This window comes from Dinoponera quadriceps, unplaced genomic scaffold (genome assembly GCF_001313825.1).
Source record: "Dinoponera quadriceps isolate SergipeBrazil2010 unplaced genomic scaffold, ASM131382v1 scaffold1573, whole genome shotgun sequence".
Lineage (NCBI taxonomy): Eukaryota > Metazoa > Arthropoda > Insecta > Hymenoptera > Formicidae > Dinoponera > Dinoponera quadriceps.
In genome coordinates, this window is record NW_014556062.1 from 1,137,141 (window position 1) to 1,162,226 (window position 25,086).

At 47.2% G+C, this 25,086-nt stretch overlaps 2 protein-coding genes across 7 annotated transcripts in view; one reads left to right on the forward strand and one right to left on the reverse strand.

Moving 5' to 3' along the window:
• Positions 1-767: 767 nt before the first annotated feature.
• Positions 768-20,126, reverse strand: LOC106746551 (leucine-rich repeat-containing protein 15-like). Of its 6 annotated transcripts, none has more exons than XM_014623241.1 (3): positions 20,043-20,126; positions 3,843-4,234; positions 768-3,471 (listed from the first exon to the last, which is right to left on the reverse strand). In XM_014623241.1, exons 2-3 carry the CDS (start codon positions 4,226-4,228, stop codon positions 1,830-1,832), a joined length of 2,028 nt encoding a protein of 675 aa, XP_014478727.1. In that variant the 5' UTR covers positions 4,229-4,234; positions 20,043-20,126; the 3' UTR covers positions 768-1,829. The 6 variants fall into 6 exon arrangements, with proteins under 6 accessions (XP_014478727.1, XP_014478725.1, XP_014478728.1 ...); XM_014623239.1 differs by lacking the exon at positions 20,043-20,126 and adding an exon at positions 12,206-12,613; XM_014623242.1 differs by lacking the exon at positions 20,043-20,126 and adding an exon at positions 11,685-11,831.
• Positions 20,127-20,850: 724 nt separating this feature from the next.
• LOC106746553 (platelet glycoprotein V-like) overlaps positions 20,851-25,086 on the forward strand; it is a 29,917-nt gene continuing 25,681 nt past the window's right edge. The window contains exon 1 of the mRNA XM_014623243.1: positions 20,851-21,061. The gene's annotated coding sequence lies outside the window, so the exon portion shown is untranslated. The remainder of the gene's footprint in view (positions 21,062-25,086) is intronic.

Consider the following 25,086-nt stretch of genomic DNA (forward strand, 5'->3'; position numbering starts at 1 on the left):
GTAGGCGGGATCGAATCTACAGGCAGAGTAATTAATTTCCCTGCAATCCGCATTAGCGTAGCTTTGCGCGTTACACAGGGATATTAATTAAAAGCCTTATGACACGTCCCGATGCGAAAGTAACGCGTCACCAAGTATATGGCATGAAAATTCCCGTAGATAAGATCGAATCTGGAGAACAAGTAATAAGATTTCCTGTAATACGTATTAACGTAACATTACGCGTTACAGAATTATCGATCATGAAAGTTACAGCACGTCGATGCAAAAGTAACGCGCCATCAAATATACGAATACATCGAGATGCCTGTAGGCGGAATCGAAACTGAGGCTAAATATAGTTATTTTCGTGCGACCCTTATCGACGTGGCTTTAGCTGCGATATTAATTACGAAATTTCGTAACGGACGCAAAATTGACGCTTCTCCACGTCATTGCGATCGAGTGAAAACATCCGAAGGCGTCGCGCCGGAAATTTTCGCGTCAACACGGTTGCTCGCCTTTCGTCGCATATAGCGCAAAAAGTGACGATGACGTCACCGCCGTCACTTGTTACCGCTTGTTAGCGCCGTGCTGTTAATCGCCGAAAGATATCTCCGCGTGCGGCGACGTCATTTATCATCGTATTATCGAGCATCGACATCGGCGTTGCATCGATCAGTCACATCGATGCTCGCTTGAATAAACTGCGCCAGTTATCGCGACTGACCCATTGGCCAGTCGTGCCGGCGCGAGCGAATGAACGGAAGTAACGAAGCTGGCACACATACCAAGAAAGATCGACGGGACTTTATTTAACACAGTCTTTTACAGTTTGTGATTAAAACGAAATGAATCGGCGCGCAATTATCGGAACGATAACACGAGATATCGCGGGACGACGTCGGATACACGCGAAATCCGAGTGGCATTGATCTTTGCACGCGAGAGACGCGCTTTGTTTACTAATTTGTCGCCCTCCGATCGCATCCTATGCAGAAAAAAAGTGCAAAGATTCAAGCAAATAATAATTACTCCAATATTTCTTCTAGATTCTAGATTTTTACTCGGATTGAGTGTTACTTGAACGTAGCACTTTTATCTACATTCAAGTAAAACGTTTACTTGAACCGAGTGAAATTTACTTAACGCAAGTGGAAATTTACTGAGGAGCACCGGAGCGATTATCCTAGTGGCGCAATTCATTGGCGACAAATTGGCCCAATATTGGTTATATTGGCATTCATTGAAGGTACGTTAAGTGAACGTTGCCCGACATGAGGCCAGCCAGTCGGCCAAACCCCTGCAAAAGCAGATTCTGTGATAATAGATTAATCAATTATCGTGCTCTATTAACAAATCCCGTTTGTAATTCTGCTAGTAAGCTATCGACAAATATTGTGCAAAATCTGCTTCTGCGAATTTGATCGTCTGGCTTCATATCGGGTGACATTCGTTCAATATCATCGAGTTTTGGGCACACCAATACGTTTAGAGTAAAAATTATCCTTACGGTATGTACAAAAAAAGACAGTATAATATATATGTATATGTATACATACAGAACCGAGTATTTGTGACTTAGTGACTGCTCCTCAATGCGTATCATCTAATAAAGCGAGCTACACACATCAGATCTGACGTCTTGAGTCTTACAACTACGAAAGTAATGCCACGGAAATAGAGATTGACCCGCGATATCGCAGAATCTGCATCTGCGAGCGCGACACACGATGACACGGCGCCGCGACTCAATGACAATAACTCGTTGACTTAGCTTATAATTCCTGCCTGCGTACTTCGTGACAGTAGACGTTCAATATCGGATGCTGATGTCTCGCCGATGGGTATCATGAACGTCGACTGCAGTTGGACTCGCGGACGTACTTGGCCCAGGTGCGCGAGGGCGTGATTTGGCTGGGGTAATGCTTGCGAACGGCGGCCGGCCGGTTGCCGTCCGCCATGCTTCGATAGGTCTCCTCGTCGTAGGAGCAGGCGAGATTCTTCCTCCGCTTCGCGGAGCCGGTCTCGAAGTTGGCCGGCTGACTGCCGACGAGCACGTGGAGGTCGCCCTTCTCTTGCACCGCCCAGTCCCACGTCTCCGTGATCGAGCAGTTGCAGATGAACGGGTTGCCCATGAGGTTGATCGAGCGTAGACGCGGGTTCGACCGGAACACCCTCGGATTGATCGTGCTCAGGTTGTTGTTGCTCAGATCGATGTGCTCCAACGCGCGCAACCTCCCCAGCGAGCTGAGGTTCTCCACGCCTGAGATGACGTTGCCGGAGAGATTCAGCTGCGTGAGATTGTTGGTCGCGGCGAATATGTTGACATTGAGGTGCGAGATGCCGCAGCTGCTGAGATCGAGGATCTCCAGGTTGGATAGCTGGGCCGGTAGGAGCGAGCCCTCGTCCGGCACGGTCAGCGGGTTGCCGCTGAGCTTCAGCTCGATTATGTTCGTCGAGAGCCGGTCGCCGAAGACCTTCGGGTCGAGCGGTACCTTCAGGTCGCAGTTGTTCAGTTCCAGGCTCTCCAGGCGCGTCAGGTTCGCGAACAGGCCGCCCTCCAACGTGTGAAGCCCGTTCCCTGAGAGGATCAGCTGCTTCAGCGAGGTCATCTGCGCGAAGGTGTTGTTGCCGACGTAGCCGAGGCCGCAGTACGACATGTCCAGATACTCCAGCGACCTCAACGGATTCAGGAGGCTGACGAACGCGTCGGACAACGGATTGTGGGAGATGTCGAGTTCCTCGAGGTGCTCCAGTATGTCGAAGGCATTCGGCAGCCTCCTCAGGCTGCAGTTGCCGAGGGAGAGCTTGTGAAGCTTCGGTAAGTGACGGAGAACAGCGGTCAAGTCGCTGGCGAACATCGGATTGCCGCTCAGGTTGAGCACGCGCAGTTTACTCGCGTTCCTGAACGCCTCTTCGGACAGGCGGTCCTGCAGGTTACAGTTCGACAGGTCCAGCGACTGCAGGCTGTGCAGATTGTGACCGAGGGTGTCTTCGACGTCCAAGTGCCAGAGTTCATTGTCAGCTAGAACCAACTGTCGCAGGTACAGGTTCTTGGCGAAGGCGTCAGCCGGCAGATTCGTGATGCCGGTGTTGCGGATGTCAAGATGCTCCAAGCGCACCAACGGCGCGAGGACGCTCCGCCAGTTCAACGTCTTCAGCGCGTTTGCCGCTATCTCCAGCTGGCGGAGATTCTCCAAGTGGGAAAACGCCTCGGAGGATACGTATGTTAAGTTGCATCCGTTCAGCTTGAGGTATTCCAAGTTGGTCAGATGGTCGAACGGGCCGGGCTCTATTCGCTGCAGGGGATTCTGCGACAAGTCGAGCTTGTTCAGATTCGTCGTGTTGTAGAAGAAACGAGTGTCGAGCCGGCGGATACCGCAGGAATTCAGATCGAGGTAGAGCAGCGTGCGGCAGTTCAGGAACGGCCCATCGACCACGTCCAGAGGGTTGTGCTGCAGCTCCAACGTGATCAGACCCGGACTGTCCCTGTTGAACAGATCGTATCATTGACGAGCTACGCACACAGAAAAACATTATTTGTACTGTTCAGACGGGCATTTTCGCTCGAGATAACTGGGAGATGTCTTGTTATCGAATTTTCCCCCGGTCCTCATTTTGTTACACGAACTAAAATTTTCCCTCCGTGCATCCTGAGAATTGTCTTCGGCAAATCATTGCTTCCTCGTTAGATTTATAGTTCGATTAGAGTTAAATTAAAAAATGAACAATTAAAAATAAGTCACGTTTAACAAAAAGTTTGATAAATACATGGGCTGAGATTTGTTTTTCACGTGCACACCACCGAAGAAAAAGAAAGCCGAACGAATGTAATAGACGTTGTATCGATCGATCTTTACCGAAAGGCTTCGGGATCGAGTCGCCTGATGGCATTGTGCGAGAAATCCGCGTCCAGGAGATACGTTAACCCGGCGAAGGATTCGTATGACAGCTCGGTTAATCGGTTGTGTGCCATCTGGAGGCGCCTCAGCTTGATGGAGCTCGGAAATGGGCCGACGTTTGCGATATTATTATCATTCATGTCTAAAATATAGACATTCCGGCTGAGCTCGCTGTATGGGATGGTCGTCAGGTTGCTATCCGAGCAGTCCGTTACCCAGTTGATGCGAAAGTAGTGACAGTGGCAATCTACGGGGCAATCCTGCTCCAACAGCTCCTCGTTCAGGACGAACGTTGAAGCGGCCAAACAGGCCACAAACAGATGCAACGCTGTCATCTTGACCATCGCGATCTGCAATTAGATTAAGTGGATTATGTCCGATCGATAAATTTCACGCGACAATTTGTAACATAAAATTATTCGCTACAACATCTGCGTTTTGACTCTTTACTTGCCTTTCATCGTTATTTCATCGTAAATCTTGAGAGCCTTTACATTTATAATACACAGGGGGTTCCTTAACATTTCTCTAACACGATGTTACTTCTTTCAAATAACTTACTGTTCGTGACAATCATTTTAATGTTTAGATAAAACTATAAAAGAAATACGTTATTTGACGTGTGAAAAAAAAAAGATATTTATATTGCATTGTTCGCGAGGAAGTAAACAATCCTGTTTGTCGAATCAAACATTCGTTTGTTTGATCTGTTCCGTGAGGGAAAATTTATTTCAATTAAAAAAAATTGTATTATAAGTTCAGAGAAGTCCTTTTCTCTATATATAAATAGATTAAGTAAGCGATTAAATGTAAAATAGCAAACGATCAATACGCGGTAGGTACATTTCGATTCTCCGCGCACACGTACGCACACATATACGTATCGCCCGTAGTATCAATTTTTCACGGTAAAGCATACTTTTATAATATTCAAATGATCGGAACTGATATATTCCTCTACGGCATATAACATACCTCGTATAATGATATATATACATATATCGTATATTTTAATTATCATAATAATATGAAATACGAACATCCTATACATAATATATCTGAATATTCGGTGGGAAACCTGTATTTCCGCCTCTCGTGAAAATCGCACCTTCATTAATTTTCGGTCATGCGCGCGTGTTTCGGTACGCGCCGCGATGCATTCGGCCGTTCGCGCGCTCGGGCTACGTTCCGAGCGCGCTGGGAAGCGACGCAACCGGAGAACACGCGTCTGAGATATCTCCGGTGGGTAGTCTCCGCGCTGCGGCTTAATCCGTGCAAATGAGTCAGCCGGAGGAGCGGAGAGAGCCGTGCGGCCGGGAGCCGTTAAATTGCAAGCACGTTCTTCTTATTCATCGCGATGACGAATCACGTTCGGCCAACTTTTTCTACGTGTTGGCGGCGGAGTGCATTACAAGGAAACGCGCCGACGCCTTTGGCCGCTAGACAACTTCACGCTCGAAGTCGGGAATAGGGCTTTCTGCCAGAATGGTACGCGTTGCACGCTCCGCTGCACCCCGGAGAAGAGAGCGTAAGACAGAGAGAGAGAGAGAGCCACCCCTTGTCGCGGCGACGACGAGCTCGCCTTCCTTCGACCGCGCGTGCGAGCACCACCCGCAGACGTACATCCCTGCCTCTGCAGAGAAACTGCCAACAACTGCCGCGCCATATTTCTAGGCATCGGCCCCGGCGCCACGATTCTTTAGTTTTCGGGACGCCCCAGGTTTTCCCAGAGAAAACGCCGCGTGTCGGGGATGAAGTCATTTGCATACCGATTCTTCTCTTTCTCCCTTCCTCCTTCTGTCGCTCTCACTCTCTCTCTCTCTTGCGCGCGTTCGATCTCTCCCGCACGCTTTCTCTTTCCCTCTCGAGCGAGAGACACCGCGCGTCGCTTTTTGCGACGGTGTCGCCTTTCTTTATGCGGCAGCGTTTTGACTGGGGATTTCCAAGCATCCCGACGATCCCCTCTCCTCGCCCCGGGCCCTCCGGGAGCTCTCCCGAGCGGAATTTACGCGTTGACGGAAGAGTTCGTTAAATCAATGGATTCGCGTCGGGATATTTTCTCCGTACCTCGGTTACCTTCTCCGCGACTCTCGCTTTCCCTCTCTCGCTCTCTCCATCTCTCTCGTGCTTTCTCGTCGCCGCCGTTTTGACGGATTGCATTTAATATACACAGCGTGTCATTGTTCTCTCACTAGAGAGTACACTTGTCAAATCGATATCGCTGTCTACATCTAAACGAGCGATCTCGACGTCTCTCCGAGGAATGATAGCGCGCGCGCGTTGACGGCTGAGAATCGTAGGTCGTCGGGACGATATGCTGTCACGGATCACAGCGCGACGCCGGATCCGTGCGCGCTCGTCGCTTGAGATCGCTTCGCAAGATCGTTCCGTAAGATCAGCACGATCGCCGGTTGCGCGATTCGTTCTGTATGTTGAAATAAGGCAACCGTGTGTGTGCGTGTGTATATGTACACACACACGCTTGATCGTTGTTTTTGAGTGTCTTGTCCTGCAAAACCCATCTCGATTTCTTTCCGGAGGACAATACAATTTCACCGACACGGCGCTGTTTTTATTGACTCGAGAGATGAAATGGCCTTATATCGCCTTATACCGTTTCGTGAGAGAGCCGAGTTTATTCAATTTCGCGTGCGCCAAAGTCCCCCTCCCCCCTTTCTCTCTCTCTCTCTCTCTTTTCCCCCCTTGCTCCCTCTTTCCACTCCGTAGTTGTATTAGCCGTTGCATAAGAACGCTTCGTAATATCATTATACGAATTGGCAGATGTTCTGTAAAGGTGATACTCGCGCAAATGGATAATTCATGCACTTCGCCGGCGAATGTCGAATTGCGCCGCGCGCGAATTCTATTATGCATATATAATAAACGCATGCATGTTTCGCCCAACGCGCGAGCGAAGGTGGAAAGAGGTATGAATGTTAATTGAGATGTTTGCGACTCGCTAGAAGCTGAGAAGCCGCGCGAACGAGCGGCGCGAGGTCGCACGATTTAAGAAGCGTACGTTAAAATGTACTACAATGACAAACGTCACGCACAATGAGAGCTCTCTCTCCTTCGTGTCGTTTCTCACGCGAGTCGAAATGCGCGTTTTCCCGAGTCGAAATTTCAGTCCTACATTATTAAGCCTTCAAGCGGAGAAACGGAAATAACTTCCTATTTGTAGCATCAAAGGAGCACTAATAATGCTCTTTTCACGCTGCAAATAACGGGAAATTATCGCCGTCTCCTTCACTTGAGGACTTAATGTAGAACTAAAATTTCGATTCCGGAGGTCTCGACTCTCATTATTATTACAACAGGTGCTCCTTTAACGCTACAAATGGGAACTTATTTCCGTTTTCTCAACTGGATGACTTGTAAAATTTAAAATTTCCACTCGGATATTCGCGCGATGGAGTCAACATTTCGCGAAATCATGCCGTACGCCACAATGCAAGCGCGAACAGCCAGGCCATAACGATGTTGTTACTAATTTAAGCTCTTCCGTGGTATCGACTGAATTTTTCGTAAGCTCCGAAAATTGCTCCGATTAAATTCGTCGGGTTTTTGCCCAATTATCGAGAGGTTTTTAGAGACGCGGTAAAAGCGTTTAGTTCAGTGGATTTAATTGGGGTCTTGTTGTACTCGCGGTATTTGCTTTTTCAGCTCTACTGGAAAATTTCAAATTAGTTGATTACCACGTTCCTATGGTCAAAGCTTCAATTGTATATCGCGGAGTGTCCGCGGCGAAATGCACATACGTGTAACTTCGTATGACGTGTTTTATCGCTTTAATGCTTGTACGGGAGCGAAATTAAAAATAACGCGCGTCCCACGCAAAAGACACATTCCAGGGCATCGCGAGGACAATCGCGATTACGGAGCGATAAACGGATAAGCGGAACCGGTGATTGCGCGTACGCAGACAGTCCGCGGCTACACGATAAACAAAACACTTGTTCCCGCAAGTTGCGCATGGCGGAGGGAGGAGTCGCGCGTCGTTTTACGATATCGATGTGGTATGGATCAGGTGCATTTCACCGCGGCACCGACACTCCCGCCTATATTTCTCCAAGCTGCAACACCGTCGTGAGAAACGACCGCGCGCTATAAGCTTTCGCTACAAGGTTGCACGAAGTATTCCCAGCATATTTCATTCCCCGTGCATCAAACGCGACGTCTCACGTACGCATTAGTCTGCGTCAGGACGGCCCAGACGCTTTGTTGCATAGATAATCTCTCTATGGATTCATATTTACATACATATATATATATATACGCGTCTTACATCTGCCCATTCTCGCACACAGAGAAAAAATGGGTATCTATTCAAGAGATTCATATTTTCACGTATAAGAAAGAATACGTAATTTTATATGAAGATAAAACTCGCTTAAAAATGTAAAGAAATTCTGTTCTAGTTTCGCTAAAAACGTAAAATTCTTGTTATTCAGTAATAATTTTTATAAATTGTGAGGGAAAGATATTGGATAGGAAGAATAATATCTTCAAGCTGACACGTTCACACGCGTTGTTAACACGTTCTGCATCAATTTAGCTCGAGCATTAACTTTCCTTTCGTGTAACTAAATTTTCCATACGGCTGCACAAATAAGAATCTAAAGTGCGGTCGAGGTTCAAGGAATGCGAACAAATAAGGAGCAATTTATGATGTTCTTCGTGTGGCTAACTCAATCCATTTTAGATTGCACTGTACTGTGTATTGAAGTCGACGGACGTCAATTTATACAATTTATGTAATCTTTATTTTCTTCCTTTCTTTCTATTTTTAATAAAAAAAATGTTCCGAAAAATTGTGCTGCCATTTATAAACTTTAAACAGTTATACGTTGAGAGAAATATTTCTTTGATAGATTTAGTAGATATATTTGTTTGACTTGATATTGTTTTATATAAATAATATAATTTAATATCAAATATCATTTTGTTTGACTGAAAATGTTATTGCTTAATTGGAATAAATCATGCTGTTTGATAAAAAGGCAGTATTATTTGGAGGTAATAAATATTAATTTCACCAAAATTTAATTCCTTCTCCTCGTCGTGTTCCCAATTCGCCAATAGAGACAAGTCGGATCGTATTACACGTACGCAACGTAATTCCGTGCAACGCAAAATGCCGCTATGATAATCGTCATTGTGACTTGCGCTATGATAATAACTGTCTTCGATAAGAAATCGTGACTGCTCCGACGAGCGAAGCCGATAAAGCTCGCTCACGATGTTCGTTCATCGGCCGCGCGATCAACTTCATGTGAGATGGCTATTTTATGTTGAAAACCGCCTATCTCTTGTCTTCCTCATCGCTCTCGCCGGTAGCGATTCGCGATGACGCGAAGGCGACGACGTTGTAATCCGTCCGTTACATCGTCGAGCCAACACAACACGAGGCAATCGAGCAGCAAGTTATCCGATCTCTTCGCATGAACAACACCGAGGCCTGAGAGAGAGAGAGAGAGAGAGAGAAAAAGAGAGCTTATCTAGAGACTGCTTGAAAAATTAGGATGTCTCTTAGATACCGTGTACGACTCATTGCATCACTCTCTCTCGCTCTCGTAGACTTCTCTATATCGCGTGCGTGGTCTCGCGAGGTTTCCCGAGGTATCTCCAAGGTACGATATTTCCAATTTGTTGTCTCGTTCTACGTGTATACGTGTGTATACCTGTATGTACACGTTTATGTGTGTGTGTGTGTATATTGTTACTGAAGTTCTCCCGGTCTACGAGACGGCGCTCTAAGTGGACGCTCCAATGGCTTCGCAATTGGATTTGACCGACTACTCCGATACGACCTTTGCCGCGTATTTTGTGGCAACACAGCGCGGGTAAATGTGGTAGGAAAACAAGTTAGAGATACTCCTCTCCTTTACCTCTTACTTACCGGCTCCCAATCGCTCTCTCCTCGTGGAGGAAGGTAAGCAAATAATTCGCTGTTTATAAACGTTCCATCCGCGGCGCGCGGCGGTCTGACTTTGAGCGAACTAAGCGCGGAATCAGCGTGCGACAAGAAGTCGCGAGAAAGAGAGAGAGAGAGAGGGGGTTCACAGTTGCGTTTAAGTTCAGATTTACGTAGCGGATGACCGAGGACGCCACCGGTGACCGACGACCTGAGACGACCGCGACGGTCTCGCGCGCGGGCGGCTACCGTTCGTGGATGGAGATGGATCGGCCGGATTGTGTCGAAAGTCGCGGGTAAATTAAATCATATCTGAGCGAACTCTCTCTCTCTCTCTCTCGGGCTAAAATCCACCGCGAAGCGCTTTCTTGCCGTTCCTTCCGCGAATAGCAGCTCGCGTGCACGCGACGCGCCGGCTTTCGGGCTCGGCTCGCTCACAGTAGCCGCTTTGTGCGATCTGTTCGTTTCAGTCACACTTCTTGCACTTTGTTTCCGTATCTGTCCTCTTTCCTGTTACAAAGACGGGATATGCGCTCCGCTTTAAACCGAATTAAGCCAGCGCGCTGCGCCAAATGACAAGCTTGCCGAAATAATTATTCCGTATGTGTGTGTGCGTCGAGGAAATTCGAGAAAAATATCGTTCTGATGGCCTCTACGGAGGTAATCGCCGTCTCGGAGGAATTGTTCCGTCCGATCGACACGTTACTTGGAAAAATGATAAGCGATTCTTTTGACTATAATTTTTTATCCCTCGTCGCATCACATATTCTAATGAATTCTAATGAATTCTAATGTTTTGTTCTTTATTTTTTCACGACGTATCGTTGTCTTTCTGCGACGCGTACAGCCGTCATATATGCTGCAGTAAGGCTGTTAATCTTCGATAATGTTCGAAGCTTCGGAGCTTCGATGGAAATTCGAACTTTCGAATTTCGGTAAGGCGAAGCTTCGAAGGTCCGATTTCAAAGGCCGTAATCCTCGAAGTTTCGAAGAGTACAATCTTGCGAATGCTGTAGACTAATGTCTACATATATTTTACTCTGAGCATACTGAGCATTTACTGTTGTAAATGAACTTTTGTAAATGAACGGGATGCACCAGACATTATAATTAGATTGAAAATCTTATGATTTCGATATTTCGAAGCTTCGGAGCCTCGATATATTCGAAATTCGAATGATGAACGCCAAAACTTCGGAGATTTGAAATTCGAATAACAGAGTCTCCGGAAGAAAACTCGATGATTTGTATCTGTTTATTTTAAAACAGAACGAATGAAAAAGCACAAATAATAAACAAAAAGTCTCATTAACTCCATTTTTAAAACAAGTTAAAAAATTTGACCAGTGTTTGCCGACCAGATATTTAATGACTGCAACCAAAGAACTTAGTTCCGTATGCTGTATATACAGTACCGCGTAGTTCCGTACATTGTATATTTAGTGTACACGAGACTAAATTATCTGGTTGCAATAATCGAATATTTAGTCAGCAAGTATCAATCAAATCTCAGTACTCTACCAAAAATCCTTTCTTCGGTGTACACGACGCGTATTGCGTAGGTCTTGCGTAATTTTCGTCAACCCGTCGACAAGGGCTGGTCCGGGGGAGCGTGAGGGGAAGGCCAGCTGGTTGGCGGTGGGTCTCGCATACTGGAGGTACTTCGTGAGAGAGAGAAACTTCGTGAGGACCGAAGTACCTCCTGAGACAAGTTAATAGGCGAAAATCCGGCCGGTATCGTCTTGCCACGGGCGCCCGGCTGCCCTCGGACCGGCCCTGTCTCGGATCAGCGCGCGACCGTGGTTCTCGCTCTTTCTAACCTCGTAATTTTCCCCGGCGGCGTGACCCGTCACAAATCGCCGGCGAGGAAGCCACCACCGTCTCACCGTGTGCGGACGCGGCGGTTAGCGGAGAGCGAAGAGTCTGCTCGATTGCCACACCTCGATCTGCCTGCCTGCCTTGGGACGAGAGATAAAGAGGGAGACTCGACAATGCGGCCTAACTATTCCGCGCGATTCAGGATTGGAGAAGCTCGCGAGCACCGTCAAACTGTGCGCATGCGCCGCGCATTTCACCCTTTTTTAAACGCGTCTCTTCGAACGAGAGCTCGAAGATTGCATATCGATACGTGCGATCAGAGGGAAGCCACGTGACGTACTGGTCCCAATCGAGAAGTCGGTTGCTCTCGCGTAAATATTTGCCCGGCGTATATCTTAAACGTCAATATTCTCGACGGTCCGCTCGATTGTATCATAACAATGAATGAAAGAGAGAGAGAGAGCGAGCTCGTATGTGTACACACGACAAGTTCGAGCTGTATTCCGACTTTCGATCATGGAACCGGATATTCTCCACGCTAATCAAACGTCCAAACCTGGATTGGGAATTTATTATTCACACTACTCACCGTCTCGCTTTCCCGGACGAGTAACACACGACGCGTCGTTGTCCGCTGGACGTGATCGCGCGTTGTTTTCTTCCGTTCGCTTGTCCGGCTCGCAGCGGAATCAAAACTGACGCGAGGAAGCCGGTCAAGTGTTGCGTGCACTGGCCGAACCTTCACGAAAAACACATTTGCGACGAAACAGGTGATTGATTAATACCGGCTGCACGCGAACGACCGACGAAGAAGAAAGAGAGAGAGAGAGAGAGACGCGCATGCGTCATATAGTTCCCGTGATGCACACGCTGCTCGCAGATGACGCTAAAGGCATGGTTCAAAAGTAAAGCGCATCTCAACAAGGAAGAATGAAACAATCGAGATAAGCGACAGAAAAACCAACGACCCAGCGCACATATTTACGCTTTCCGTTTATCTTGAACGTGTCTTCTTCGCGGCGGTCACGTGTGAAATCACGCTCCGTTGCCGGCGAGTGGCTACGAGTTGTACACTCAGCTTCGAGAAACGGTTTGTTCACTTTTTCTTTGACGCAGTTTAGCACACAATAGAAGGCCCGATGAGAGGATTTAATTTCCAGATATTAATCAGAAACAAGTCTTCTCGGAATACCGGTTCTCGCGATGAAAAATTTGGTATTAAAAACAGTCCACTGAAATTTGTCAACACACCCAAGAAATGAGAAAATCGTCATTGTCTCACTATTTTGATGTCATTCTGACGTCATTTTCTGCTCTACCTGGGAATATGTTGAGGTGAATGTTATTTATTCAACATTATATTTATACATTTGAACATTTTGACTTTCCCGTATTAAAGTAGCATGAAATTTCAGTAGATCGTTTTTAACACAAAATTTTCTATTGTCTTCCGAACCATATCGAAGAGAAAATGTCGAAACCAAGCACATGAACAGTTATGAAAAGGTTGCAATACCTTTTCTTGATAAGTTTCGGAACGTATCTCCCGTGTCCAATAAAAGAATTCGTTCTTTTTGTAATTCTCGCGGGAGATACACTTTCCTATTGAATACGAGATGTGTTGCGGAACTCGTCGAAAAAAAAAAAGCGTTGCAAGCGTCTTCTCGTGACTGACCATGCATTTTTCTGTATGAACGCTCGTCGATGCGAAACGCTCGTCGAGAAATAAAGTGTCGCGGCCTTTTTGTGACCGACTATACGAGTCTTCGAGGAGTACACACGAGGTATGGTTATGTGACGTTTCATGGTAATCGACAGCACATGCGGGGTGAATGATAACTTGGAATAAGATCGACTTATTCCTCGACACTTACGCGACACGTCTCGGAGAGAGTCCTCTTATTGACGGACGGACCTGCTGCTCCGACCGATGCAGCTCATGTAAGATGCACTCACGAGCGCGTGAAAACTGGATAAACCGGAGGAATATTTTAGGGTACATTTCCCGGAAGCGACACGTATTTCTATACACTTATCATAAGGAAGCGTTTGCATTCTGATTAGAGAAACTTCGCCGCGCTTCGAACAGCGTTCGAATCGGCTCTGACGTGTCTCTCGTTCGTCAAATTATAGACCGGTACATTGTGCGTACATGCTGTATCATGTATGCCTTACCGTTCTCCAAGTCGAGTGCCACATGACTTTCAAGTTTACGCATGTACGATTAAGGCTTTTGGCTGCTCGCTGCGACTGTCCTTATTTAATTAGCATCAGAAGCGAGAAAACACATGCCGGGAATTCTTGCGTTGTACGTTCGAATAAAATTTCTGATCGATTCAGCACATTTGTAAAATCGTCCGAATACTTTTCTCTCACTCAAATAATCAATAAATAGCTGTAAAAATTGCAGTGACAAAATCATGAGAGAAAAAGTGAAAAAGGAAGGTTCCATGTCAAGTTGCTTTATGCGAGTGTGTTTTACTTTTGACATTTGCTTACTTCGACATTCACTTGCCCGGAATGGAGAACTAATCTTCACGCGAAATTTAATAATTCAGCTGCGTCTGAATCCCCAGCATGGCTCGACTGTACGGCATACAAACGACGTCATATATGCCTTACCATTCCCTATATAGAGATTTACACGATTTTAACCTTAGCTCACCACATTCCGGTTCAATGGACCGCTGAACGTTTTGCGGTTTTCTAGTTTTCACATGGTGTACTATTTTTTTTTATCTTAAAGTATTAGACGTCCGTTACAACGAAAGGATATTTTTTTTTATTATAATAAGTCCAGTTTATAAATTCAAATAATTTTCTTGATATACTCGTGTACTTCCAACTTTTACATTACAAGCTTGACAGGTTCCATGCCAAACCATTTTTATGCGACTTTCACTTAACGCTGTGTATACCAAAAACATGCACGATGATAAACGCGTTATAAATATATTATAATTATTTGGTTTATATATATGGCGTGTGTGAATTGGACAGTTATTTATCATAACCATTTTGTCGCGGCAACTGTATCTGGTTAAATGATATCCTTAGTATCTTCTCCGTGAAACAATATTGTTTCGCATTATTTCAATCATACTTGTAATTGAATTCTTAACTTAGAAACATCATTTCAATTCAAGCGTGTTTTTAATGCAACATTATATTTTATTAAATCAAACACGGTATATTATTGTTGCAACACAATACATTTTATTGAAACCAATGACAAATACAGTTGAATCAACCGCGGATATTTAATGAGAGAAACAAAAAACAAATAATATCTCCACGTTTCTAATATTTTGCATATCTGTTTATCTTAATTTCGCGCTCAAAATTCACACTTATCAGATAGCTAAGAAAAGTTGTAGAAAAGTATTTTTCACCAAATAATCAATTTAAGTAGGAGCCTTTTAATATCGTTACTGAAAATCCGGCACTCTAAGAAGCAATTACCTCAAGCTTATACATACGCATAATATCGCGCATAAAAATCGCATAAATAATTCCAGTTGCAAGGGGTGATAATGGCTCTAATTAAATCGGTCTCCACCTTATGTGTACACGCACGTAAGGTTGAAAATCGTGTAATTCCCGATCCAGGGAACGGTAAGGCGTACATGACGACGCCGTGTGTACATGCGGTACGCATATACATTAGCGAGGGAAAGAAGGAAAGAGAAGGCGCACGTGTTCCGCGCGGAAGAAATACCCGATGTACATGTATCAGCCGGGCGATACGTCCGGCGATACATATTCTTCGACCGGGCCGGTTTCTCGCGTATATTCTCGCGTATATTCTTGCATAATTCGCGCTTGATCGTCCGCCCGTGATTGAAATCATTATACCGCGATCCTCGTTCTGCGAATGTCGAGCCGGATGAGCTCTCGTCTCGTGAAGCATTATTTTATGTTGCCGATGTGCGAGAATCTCTCCTCACGCTCTTCCCACGACTGCCGTTGACACATCGCGCGACACACACCGCTTCGATCACAAAGCTTTTTGACCTACAGCCTCGTAGTTTGCCCCGACGAGCACTCGTATGCGGCATCTGCGCTCGTGTGGTGTTCCTCTCCCTCTCCCCCCGAATGCTACTATGTATGCATTCGGATCTGAAGAGGACAATGGGAAATCGATATGGGTCGGATATGGTACATGTCATTCTCGTGAACGTTTGCTCGATGTTTGTTCATGCAGTCAGTGCGTGATTGAACGACGCGAGAGAGAGAGGGAGTGCAACAACGTTCGCGGGCGCGAATTTCGAAGAATCGCATTCACCGGGAATCGGCGGTCGGAGGGCGTGTATGCGCGCGCGGGGGTGCGAATATATCGCGACACCCGGAGAATAGGGAGATCCCGTGATCTCGACTGGGACCGACGACCTGCCAGTCCCAGCTCGCAATAGCGCGGCGCGACGAATGAGGAGAGCATCGATTAACTTTGCGATTGACGTTGGCCTTCCTTCCCGATAACGCACCGCTGAATTATCGTCGGCAGAGATTAATTTCCCTTCCCGTCCCGTGCTCGAGCGCGGCTTTACCTCCGCTCCCCCCATATTTTTTTTCTTCGATCTCTCTGTCTTCCGACCTTCTTTTCTTTCTTTCTTTCTTTCTTTCCTGCTTGCTCGCCTTCTCGAGCACTGTGTATAACGAGGGGATTAAAGTAACGACAACGGCGGGGTGGGGGGGAAGGGGGAGTTCAAATTTAATGGAACTTAACGTCCCCGGCACTTTGACGCGGGAGCCAAACGGTCGAAAATGTACACCTCCCCCCCCCCCCGGNTTAACGGGACTTAATTTTCCATCGGCAAGCCGTGGAATCGCGTAAATACAGTCCGATGTTTAGTAACTCTCCCTATTTTACCGCGTAAATAGCGCAGGCGAGCGAAAATCTCGACTCTTTCTTGCTTAATGCTAACGTGTTATTCCATTCCGATATACCCGTCGAATTTTCCGGCCGTTTTTCAAACAGAATCTCCTGAACCGGCGCGACGCGTCTACGCGGGATAAAATATCGCGCGCATTTTTTTAAATATTCCAAACCGACACGCGTGGCTACAATTACCGTGCGAGTCGTATGCACGACCGCGAATCGAGGAATAATTATTTATATTTATATTGTTTCAATTAATTGCGTTATTATTTCAAGATATATTTACAGGATGAGAAGGAGGGGAGGGGGTTGATACGGCTATCGATTCGAGCAGGGGATGATGACGGAACCCGCGATAGACACGCGTGTTGCGCGTGCTTCGACGTGTTTTTGGGGAAAAGTATTTAAAATAGCTCGCCGCAACGTGCGCACGTCGTTATGAACGCGCAACCATATGACCGTAATACTACTTTATACCCGGCGATATTGTAGACTTACACACACACACACATACATTCACATCGACGCGTATTTTTCACGTGTATATCGTTTTGCTCTCATTTCGTCATGTTTATTCACGATGCGCTGTACGTGTCAAGGCTCACGACTGTCTCGCGGACGATCTTTATTTATGTATCTGCGGATATATTCGATGGAATTCTCTCATCATGTGTGCGCGCACACCAAGAAGAACGGAACTTTAGTATCAATTTATATGCGGTTATTTGTGTGCAACCCTATAAATCTTACATTAGGTTAAATAGACACTTTATATGAAGATATGCCGTCGGAGATATATAAATATGCTTTCTCGCGCACGTGGCAAATTTAAAACTGGTCGCGCGTTATCAGGTATTCGCCGGACGCACGGTAAATATTAATTTAACTCGATTTCAAGTTCGCTATCTCGACAAGAGAGAGAGAGACAGAAGCGCTCATTAACATACAACATCGTCTCCTGAGCTCATTAATGATGCGCCCACGATTCGGACGATTGACGCGATCAGTCGTTCTCTCGCGTCGAATCTAGAACAATCACTCTTGCATAATTGCCCGACAACTGACCCAGGATAACGGTAGTGCGCGAGACAACAATAGTTTTTTTTCTCTCTTTTCTTGCAGCTACTACATCTTTTTACATGCTCGGCGCTTAAGTAAATATATGCTTCCTTTGAAGAGGCGAAGAAAAAAAGGTGTAAGAAAATATAGGAAGTTCAGCTAAAAAGAAGATCTATTATCAGGGAGATAGATAGATAGATAGATAGATAGAGAGAAAGAGAGAGAGAGAGAGTACGTAGCAGTGGCACAGATTACGGAAGCGCCGCTGTTTCGCGTCACCTTCACATGAGCGACGTATCTCGAGAAAGATATATCTTGATTTAAATATTTTGGAGCACTATATATACGTTAAGCAGTATCCTGAAAATATCAGTATCTGGTATAATCCTGAGCTGAATGTTGTAAATTTTTATATAATTTTCCAAATCGGCTTTGGAGAACGATATTCTCGGGTCCGCTGATAAATACGGTGCGATATAATAATAATAAATGACTCTCGCACACACACACACACACGTGTGCATACACACACGGGGGGCACCGCGCAATATAAATTCTCCGATTGGTTTTATCGACCAATAGCGGGGATATTTAGTTGTGAAGATGCACCGTAGATGGCGATAAGACGCCATTCAGATGGAATCTGTGAGAGCTACGGCACGCAAAATGAGACCGGAAATCAATCTTTCCGGTGCGTACTTGTTCGCACGTTAACATTAATAAACGATTGTTTATTTAAGGAACACGCAAAACGTCTTCGGTGATAACTGTCCGCAAGCGTAATTATTTGCTCATTCATATGCGAACGTCTGCCTCTACAATCGGTCCGATTATTATTTCTAACGTCGATGTGCACGAGATAAAAACACAGACGGGATATACCGTCGACGGTATTTGAAGGAAATTTCACGAACATTCCCGCGATAATCGTTCTGGCTACGGATACATCGAGCCATACGTCGGCTCATCTATTTCGCGGGTCTTATATTCTCTGTTGAAATGATGTGAGAATGACTTTGGCAGCGCTCCAGTGTAGCCGTAGAATGTGCGGGGACAACATGTACGGAGCAACGAACTTTGGCCGACGTGACTTCGGACAAAATTCTTTTTTTGTTTCGACGGCGAACTTTTCAGAGTCGCATCGAGACTCGGTGGCCGGGTGTCCTCTCAACGGTTTCTTTTTCACGGTAATACAAAGAAGTTCCCGTACATGTCATTTGTACCGTGCGACGCGATAATTATAGGACTTAGTGCACGCGGCAAGACGGATTTGGAGCGGGACGCTCCGAAAGCCAGTCTCGTATTCACACAAACACGCACCTACACATACACACCGGGAACGTTCGATCCGAATTTCGCGATGAACGCCGCTCTTTATCCACTGTGTTTTCGATCGCGCACACCGGTATAAATTCAATCTCATCCATTACGGGGCGAAAATTTTTATAGAAATGTTATTACATTAACGGAGTTACGCACAGTTATAACAGGCGGTACGGGAGGATGGAAATGAAGAGGCGGGAGAGCGGAAAATAGAAATATTGCCGTATCATCATCTCTGCCATTTGAGATGTGAAATTTTTTTTAATACATCCACACGTATCAGCGCTACCCTTATACCCCGGCGTTATCGGGAGGTAATACGCGTCGAATCTCCTCAGGGATCTTGTTTCCTCTCGGATTCTTCCCGCGCGAGAGACTTCGATGTCGGGGACGTGGATGTTTATCGGAATTACCACATTGCAATTAATACGATCATTATCGCATCGCGCCGGCCGGATTAAAAGCTGCGCATACCGCTGCCGTGGGAGGGAGGGGGGGAGGGAGAGATTCCGCGCGCGAGAACGGCTTAGCGTGCCGCTCGCTCGCCCCTGCGAGCGATAATTAAAAATTACAGCCTGGTGAAGAAAAAAAAGAGGAAAAAGAAGCAAAACGAATTTCTAAACCGAATCTACGCACGCCGTAATTTTTAATTATTTTATTCCGCGGCGATCGCGCGTAAGCCGCGAGCAAACCCGCGACGTTCGCGCCCCTCTATGTTCGCTTAATTAATTAAACAAACGTAATTACAGGAGCGGGCGGGTGTGCGGACACAACGGGCCATTTTTAATTAATTTATAGCGAAGTACGATTATACGAGCTTTTTGCTAACGCCCCTTACGTGCGCCGCTTACGACACCGCTCTCCGGGCCGCGGTATTTACCCCGGGAATATATATTATATCGCCGCGTTGCAGAGCGGGAAACATTTCCGTGGAGGGGAGGGCAGGGCGAGCGAATACTCGTCGTAAGAGAGAGGTAATTACGATTGCTATTATATGCTAAAGCCGATACCGGTAACGGCCTTCGACCCTATTCAACAACACCCGCTCCTCGCACGGCTCCTCCTCGAGCCGGTCGCGCGTCCGCCGTAATCCTCCGCGATTTAATCCTCGGGGACACGGCCGACACAATTTCGCACGCGAATATGAATAAGAATCACGACTCACGCGTGACTCGAGGCGGCCTTATCCATGCGACGACGTTGGGGCGCTGCCGGGCGGAGCAGGTTAGGATTGGCGTCGAGAGCTCGGTGCCATGGAGGTTTGGGGTTAAAACGGCGGCGGCCGACGGCGCCGGCGGTGATGGTGGTGGAAATGGTGGCGACGGCGGTGGTGGTGGTGGTGGTAGTGAGCGACCGACTGCGCAGACCCCAAAGTCTCTCAGCCGCGAGTACGTAGTCAAACTCCGGCTCAGTAAGGACTGTGGTTCCCGTTTGCAGTGCAGTTCGAAATCTCTGGGAGCGACCGCGTTCTTTCGTTCCTCCTCTCTCTCTCTTTCTCTTTCTCTCTATCTCTGTCTTCCTCTTCTCTCTCTCCTTCCCTCTCTTTCTCTCCTTTTTCTCCTCCTCCTTTGTCTCTCTCTCTCTCTCTCCGGCGGCTATACTACCCCCTTTTTCATCTGTCTCTCCGCTCTTCAGCCTTTCAGTCCGTCTCTCTCCTTCCAGTCTCGTCTGTTATCTCTGTCCTCCCTACCTGTAAACTTCCACGCGTCTCTTCACTCATACGAAAAGGTCGCCTCTTCTCGGGCTGTTTTCCCTTTTTTTTTTTACCGCCCGCGTTCGTCGCGACCCCCTCCTTCGCACGCGACGCAGGCACGCAGCCACGCACGCACGCACGCGGCGATCAGTGCGGAACCGTCCGGGAGCACGGGTTCACGATTGATGGATACGAGGGTAACACGCCGGACACGTCCCGGCAATCCGAGAGGTGTCTTCATGGCGAGTCACGTGGATCGGCGACGGTGATTCGGGAGAGTCTCTCGTTAGTACGTTACGGGCCCGGTGCGCCGTGGTGGAGCGTGGAACGTGTTCTCCGCCTGATCGTCGACGGATGTATACCACTTGGACAGGCTGATCGGGGATCGCCGGGGTGATTGGCAAGCGACGAAGCACACGAGGAAATCGCGGTGGAATCGGGTCGATGTGCACAGGTCCGAGAGAACGTACCGACACTTCACGTCGCTCAGTGTAAGTATACGACTACCCTCTCTTTCTCCACCACCACCACCACCACCTCCTCCTGTGCGCCCCCTGCGCCTCGTATACTACCCCCTGAATACGATATACCACGTCGACCATGAGTCACACGCGTCCGTGCGATAAGTCAGCTGGAAGCGCGATGCTTGCCGAAGCAACGGGGCTCCTGGTTCACGGGATTTCTCGGGTCAGCTGTTTACCGGTTATGCCCCGCTGCCGTTTTACGATATACAGTCCGGTGGGCTGATTAAATATGCATTCTCTTTGGCGCGCGTCTCGACTTAAAATAGGGCTTTTATCGACTGGCCGTTAGATTGCCCCGTGTTTACACCCGGTGCCTTTGTAGACTCCGCGCGTTGCGTCGATTCACGGGTTTACGAAACATACGCTCGCGTTTACACACATGCACGCTCGCACGATGAGATGAATTTATCATCGGACGTTTAGTAGACGACGCGCCGTTAGCGGTGTAATTAAATGGTGCTCTTGACGCCGTCACGTGTCCCTTACTCTTGAACTTACACCGTCAGTTTGCACGTCGGGTCTTTTCTTCTTGCGGGAGAGTCGAATCTCTCCACGATTCTCCGTGCTCCCATTCAAACGGACGGAAGTGGATACGAAATATCGAGTCCCCGAATTCGGCCCGCGGATCGTTGCCGCTTGTCAGTTGTTCGTTCATACTTTTCGGTCACACGTTTTAGAGACACGGAATATTTGAGGTAAAAGTGTGCCGATATGGCTGGACGCGTATACTTAACTTTGGGCATTCTTATTGCTCCGCTCTTTAAATGTGAACATTTAAACTTTCAACGAATAGAACATGTGCATGTGTTCAATGTACGAATATTATTTTACGTTGAAAGTTTAAATATTCACACTTAAAGACCAAAACAATCGGCACTTCTCTTAGTTCCTTCTCGCTGATTATTGTGTTACATTCATCATATTAAATCAGCACGCTTTATCTACATTTTCTTAACTACGAGCGGAGGGCGTCTCTCGTCGCTAAGTAATTCTAACATTGAATGACATCGAGTCTCTGGTGTATGTATATACGGTTTTTACCAGCGGTATCACGAAGAGATATGGTAATTCCGCGTATACGTACTGAATATTATAAATATCTTATCCCGATGCACGCGCCGCGAAGGAAGAGCGAAAAAAGGGGTGGAGGGGGGCGGTTTCCTGCGAAGCGGTGTTACATGAGCGAAGACTCGTCTGTATAAAAGTTAATAACGAGCGCGAGTAATTGAGAATCGTGATTCCGAGAGTTGTTAAACAAATTGAAGCCAAGCGGCCGATGGTAAATATATTACGGCGCTTTCCTCGACCGACTGGCTCCTTCGCCTTCATAATTAATTCCCCGATACCGCGGATACTCCTAATCCCAATGAGGTTCGAGCCGTCCGTAATGAAATGCACCCTACCCATTTTATCGGGTATTATTATTTTTCAGGCTGATGGGAACCGGCCCGAAATATTCTCGAAGCTTAATAACGCCGGGGTTGTATCGCGGGGTCGGTGTATTAAGTACGCGTTAGCACGTACGTTTCCCGACGGTATTAAATTTCGGCGCAGTTCCTTCGGGGAAGTTACTTTTCCTTTCCGAGGGGAGGGGGAGGGAGGGGCGTCCGACTGTTTAACGACTCCGGGCGAGTTTGCAAACGAAGAAATATACGTCGGTTAATTTCGTAATTGGTTGTACGCATAAAATACTTGACCCTCCTCGAAATCCGTCCTCGGTTCTCGCTGCGCCAAAATGCTTCTCGACGCTTAATAATACGCGCGCGCCGGCTCGCGGGGAGGCCACTCTCGCAGGAGACGCGCTCGGAACTTATTCAGTTTTCGTAACGAGTGATTTGTCGCGGCCGTAAAAATGTATCGCCGCTACGTGATTTGCGATTTCCCGCGAGATGCCTATAACGCGCGCGCACGGAGGTGCGTTAATATTCCGGACTACATGAATTGTCGTGCACGTCTGCAATTTTCGACGTAATGCAACTTTTCGGGCTAAGTAACGCGCGGAGAGACTACGCGGGAGACGCCATTAATATTGTATACGCGTATGAACACGCGTATACGGGCATTAATCATCGCGAGCCGCGAGGCTGACCGAGTTCATTCGCTTTCATTCGATTTCTTCGGGCGAGAACGGATTTTTCGATCGGCCGAGCATTTATTACGGACGAAATATTAAAAAAAGCACATATACAGTGTTGCGGTACACCCGTGATACGTGCGATTCACGTGTTCTGTATTGTCGCTCGCGAGAGGCGATTGCCTGAGATCAGCCGACGACAGCGTGTCGGCTAGGCACGCGCGTTATTTCCTTATATGGTGTTGTTATTCTCGTGACTTAATCGCGAGACAAAAAAGAAAGCGAAATATCTTCGGGAGCTGCTGGTCAGTACGTTTCTGCATAGCTCGTGACAGGACGTATTCGTGATTGTGCTACGCGTTGTCGATTGCTCGTCGTCAATCGCAATTTATCTATTGAAGTGCTTTCTTACAATAACTGCGTGCGGTATTTACAAAGTTTCCCGAGTGTTATTGTATTTGCGTTCACACTTTCGGTTCTTGTTAACATTTCTCAGAGTGGGTGCGTCGCGGAACTCTCACGCGTGTGTTGCGCCCCTTCGAAGAAGCAATAAACTGAAGAATTATTGTGTTATCGTTAATGCGCCGGTTGTGTTATTTTGAATTCAACTTTACACTATCAAGAGACTCTTGTTCACGTGCGCACAACAGGCACACAGAGACAGAGAGAGTGAGAGAGGCGTCTCGCCGATTTTATTTTCGACATTTTCGGACGTGCATTATCGGCGCGTCGTCCATTTGCATATCGGCCGGCGATAATCCGGCCGAAATCAATTTGAAGATTTTTGATTGCACGTTCCGAGTGGATGCGAAACTTTTTATCGCTTATAACGGCCGTTGTAGCGTGATTAATCGACCCGTCCGTACTATCAAATGGGATGCGGATAATTAATCGTCGGTTTCACCACAACACCTGCTTGCCCAACGTGGGAACATCTGAACCGTGTTAGACTCTCTCGCAGCCTCACAAAAACGGTGAGCATGCCGATCCGCGAGCGCGGGGCTACCTCGAGTCATTAAGTAAACTGTAAATCTTGCTTACTCCGCTACGCGGGCTTACGTCAAATCCAATCGTAAATTCTGATATGCAGGAAAGATATTAAACCCTTACGCACATTCTCCCCTCTCGGACATTCTCTCTCCGTTTCGAGCTTTTCCAGCTCGTGCAATAACCGAGAGCGAGCCAGTGCGCGCTCGCTCGAGAGACGAGAGAGCCTCCCAATAATAAAGCGGCCCATAAAGCTTACGGGGCATGAATGACGCGGGAATTACAGATAGTATTTACGTCGCCTCGCCGTAGAAAAGTGTTATAGCTCGTGGCTCGTGTTCCACCCGTCGAGCTCGTTCGTACGACACGTTTGTCAATCCGTTCGTGCGCCTACGCGTGTGTACCCAAGGAACAGAGATAGGAAGAAGAGAGTATGAGAGAGGGAGCCCGCCGGCAATAAACGAAGCCGTAAAAAAGCCCGAGGCTCGCGACACAGCGACACGGAAATTACGTAGTCGGTATCTCTATACGTGCGCGCGCGCGCGATCGACATCGTGTTAGGATGCCTGTCTATAGAATGCGTCGTCAGAATTTTTAGTAAGCCACGAAACGACCCACGAACGTGGGATCCGTGACGGTAGGCGGTGGCCTCGCACGGCCTACCCGCGGTCGTCAGTCAACTTGCGGCGGTCGTGATAAATCAGAACGCACCTGGCGCCCCTGCTGCAGCACGCCAGGTCTGACGCATCTGCCCGTGCTACCCGTCGGATTACTTTCCCTCGGCTGAAGAAAAGTGTATTCTCTACGGAGAGAGAGAGAGAGAGCAGTCGAATTAAGCGCGCGTGCGAGCATGGGGCGCGCGAAGGACGGTGGAAAAGGCGAAAGCTATAAATATGAGAGGATAGGGGGAGAAAGATAGAGATAGTTAGAG

Coding starts and splice junctions, on each gene's coding strand:
- LOC106746551 (XM_014623241.1), bottom strand. CDS start 4,228: ATGGTCAAGATGACAGCGTTGCATCTGTTTGTGGCCTGTTTGGCCGCT. Junction 3,472..3,842: donor CTCGATCCCGAAGCCTTTCG/GTAAAGATCGAT, acceptor TCTGTTCAACAG/GGACAGTCCGGGTCTGATCA.